General features: G+C 52.6%; 1 protein-coding gene across 1 annotated transcript; it reads right to left on the bottom strand.

Annotated features, from left to right (window-relative positions):
- Positions 1–474: 474 nt before the first annotated feature.
- LOC121854134 (basic proline-rich protein-like) lies at positions 475–870 on the bottom strand (the record flags this gene model as incomplete). The annotated part of the gene is made up of 1 exon (XM_042348527.1): positions 475–870. A coding segment is annotated over one exon (396 nt), but the record flags the coding sequence as incomplete, so codon positions are not given.
- Positions 871–2446: the final 1576 nt, after the last annotated feature.

Raw genomic sequence — 2446 nt, 5'->3', positions numbered from 1 at the left:
ACATACTTTACAGTGCAGTTGATATACATAAATATGATAAGGGAGGGAAGCAGAACAACATGGGTTGTAATAAGGTGAAACAAGAGGACAGAGCTGTCAGTATCATGTGTATTCGGCAAATATATTTATGGCAATGGTAATTTCTATCTATCTACATGATACTGATAAAACGGTTTTGGTGGTACAATAAAAGCAGGAATATAAAGTAGGTATTACCAAAAATATTAATACTTAGACAAAATATATTTCCTAAGAGATGATTTAAAGGTGCAAGATGTAAGGACCCCGGGGTGGGGACCATCAGGGTAAGGACCCCGGGGTGGGGACCATCAGGGTAAGGACCCCGGGGTGGGGACCATCAGGGTAAGGACCCCGGGGTGGGGACCATCAGGGTAAGGACCCCGGGGTGGGGACCATCAGGGTAAGGACCCCGGGGTGGGGACCATCAGGGTAAGGACCCCGGGGTGGGGACCATCAGGGTAAGGACCCCGGGGTGGGGACCATCAGGGTAAGGACCCCGGGGTGGGGACCATCAGGGTAAGGTGGGGACATTCGGAATGGGGAAACTAGAGAGTGGGGACCATCAACGTGGGGACACTCGGGGTGAGGACCCTCCAGGTGAGGACCCTCGGGGTGGGGACCCTCGGGGTGGGGACCCTCGGGGTGGGGACCCTCGGGGTGGGGACCCTCGGGGTGGGGACACTCGGGGTAGGGACCCTCGGGGTGGGGACCCTCGGGGTGGGGACCCTCGGGGTGGGGACCCTCGGGGTGAGGACCCTCGGGGTGGGGACCCTCGGGGTGGGGACCCTCGGGGTGGGGACCCTGCACCACAGTTCCGCCAGCTTCAACTTCTTGTTTTAGTTTTAAACTCTGTTGGGGAGAAAGGTTTAATCTAATATATTATATAAAACCTTTAAGATCTTATAATAATTTAATCACTGACTGTACCTTAAAGAAGTGGGTCATTTTATTATTATTTAACGTATAAAAAGGTAGAAGGAGTTTTGTAGACTTTCCTTTTATTGAGATCTTTGTAATACTTGAGTCATCTTCATTATAACATTACACAAAAAGAATCTAGAAAATTGTAAGACAACGTGAAGCAGTAGTGTGAGAGAGCGACGACACCTAAACCTTGTGCAGTTCTACTACTACAAAGCTTTTGACGTTAATTTCCCTTAAACTGTAAATGTGAAAATGTAATCGGAACATGGAAACTGCAGCAAAAAGTATCTCAAAACAACAAAAAATAACACTAATAACACTCAACTGCACTACATTCGTTCATTTCTGGAATTCTTAAAAAAACAAACAATGTATATTAACATCTAAGATTCTAGGACAAGTACAAGAACGTCGCTGGCGCCGATGTTATGGTGGCTACAACTACCTTACTGTATACATTATTCCCGCGTCCTGGCCGTTACTGCGGTGCTCTGGCCACACAACCTCAGTAACAGTGTAAATAAACGTTAACCAGAATAAAAGAAAACGGAAAATAAATGTGTGGCCAGAAAACTGTGGTGAAGGAACCTGAGCCCAGTGGGAGACCATAGCCTCTGATATACTGTATAGTGGGGAAGGTATATGTGTCTGGCCCACCACCTGCCTGTACCCACCACCTGTCTGTACCACCACCTGCCTGTACCACAACCTGCCTGTACCACCACATGCCAGCACCACCAACTGCCTGTACCACCCCACCTGCCTGTACCACCCACCTGCCTGTACCACCCCACCTGCCTGCACCACCACCTGCCTGTACCACCACATGCCTGTACCAACTGCCACTACCACCACCTGCCTGTACCACCACCTGCCTATACCACCCTGCTTGTACCATCACCACCTGCCTGTACCACCACCCGTCTGTCAACCCCCACCTGCCTGTACCACCACGCCCTGTACTACACCACCTCCCTGTACCACCACCTGCCTATACCAACTGCTGTACCACCACACCTGCCTGTACCACCAACTGTGTACCACCACCACTGCCTGCCACCACCTGCCTGTACCACCACCTGCCTGAGCCACCCCCACCTGCCTGTACCACCAACTGCTTGTCCACCCACCACCTGCCTGTACCACCACCTGCCTGTACCACCACCTGCCTGTACCCCACCTGTACCACCACCACCTGCCTGTACCACCACCTGCCTGTACCACCAACTGCCTGTACCACCACCCACCTGCCTGTACCACCACCTGCCTGTACCACCACCTGCCTGTACCACCACCACCTGCACCACCACCTGCCTGTACACCACCTGCCTGTACCACCACCACCTGCCTCAGCCACCACCACCTCACCTGCCTGTACCACCCCCACCTGTACCACCACCTGCCTGTACCACCACCTGCCTGTACCACCACCTGCCTGTACACCACCCCCACCTGCCTGCACCGCACCACCACCTCCTTACCACCCCCTGCTGTACCACCA

Source organism: Homarus americanus, unplaced genomic scaffold (genome assembly GCF_018991925.1).
Source record: "Homarus americanus isolate GMGI-L3 unplaced genomic scaffold, GMGI_Hamer_2.0 scaffold40908, whole genome shotgun sequence".
NCBI lineage: Eukaryota > Metazoa > Arthropoda > Malacostraca > Decapoda > Nephropidae > Homarus > Homarus americanus.
Note: the sequence above shows the minus strand (reverse complement) of the source record. Positions and strands in the feature narration are given on the sequence as shown.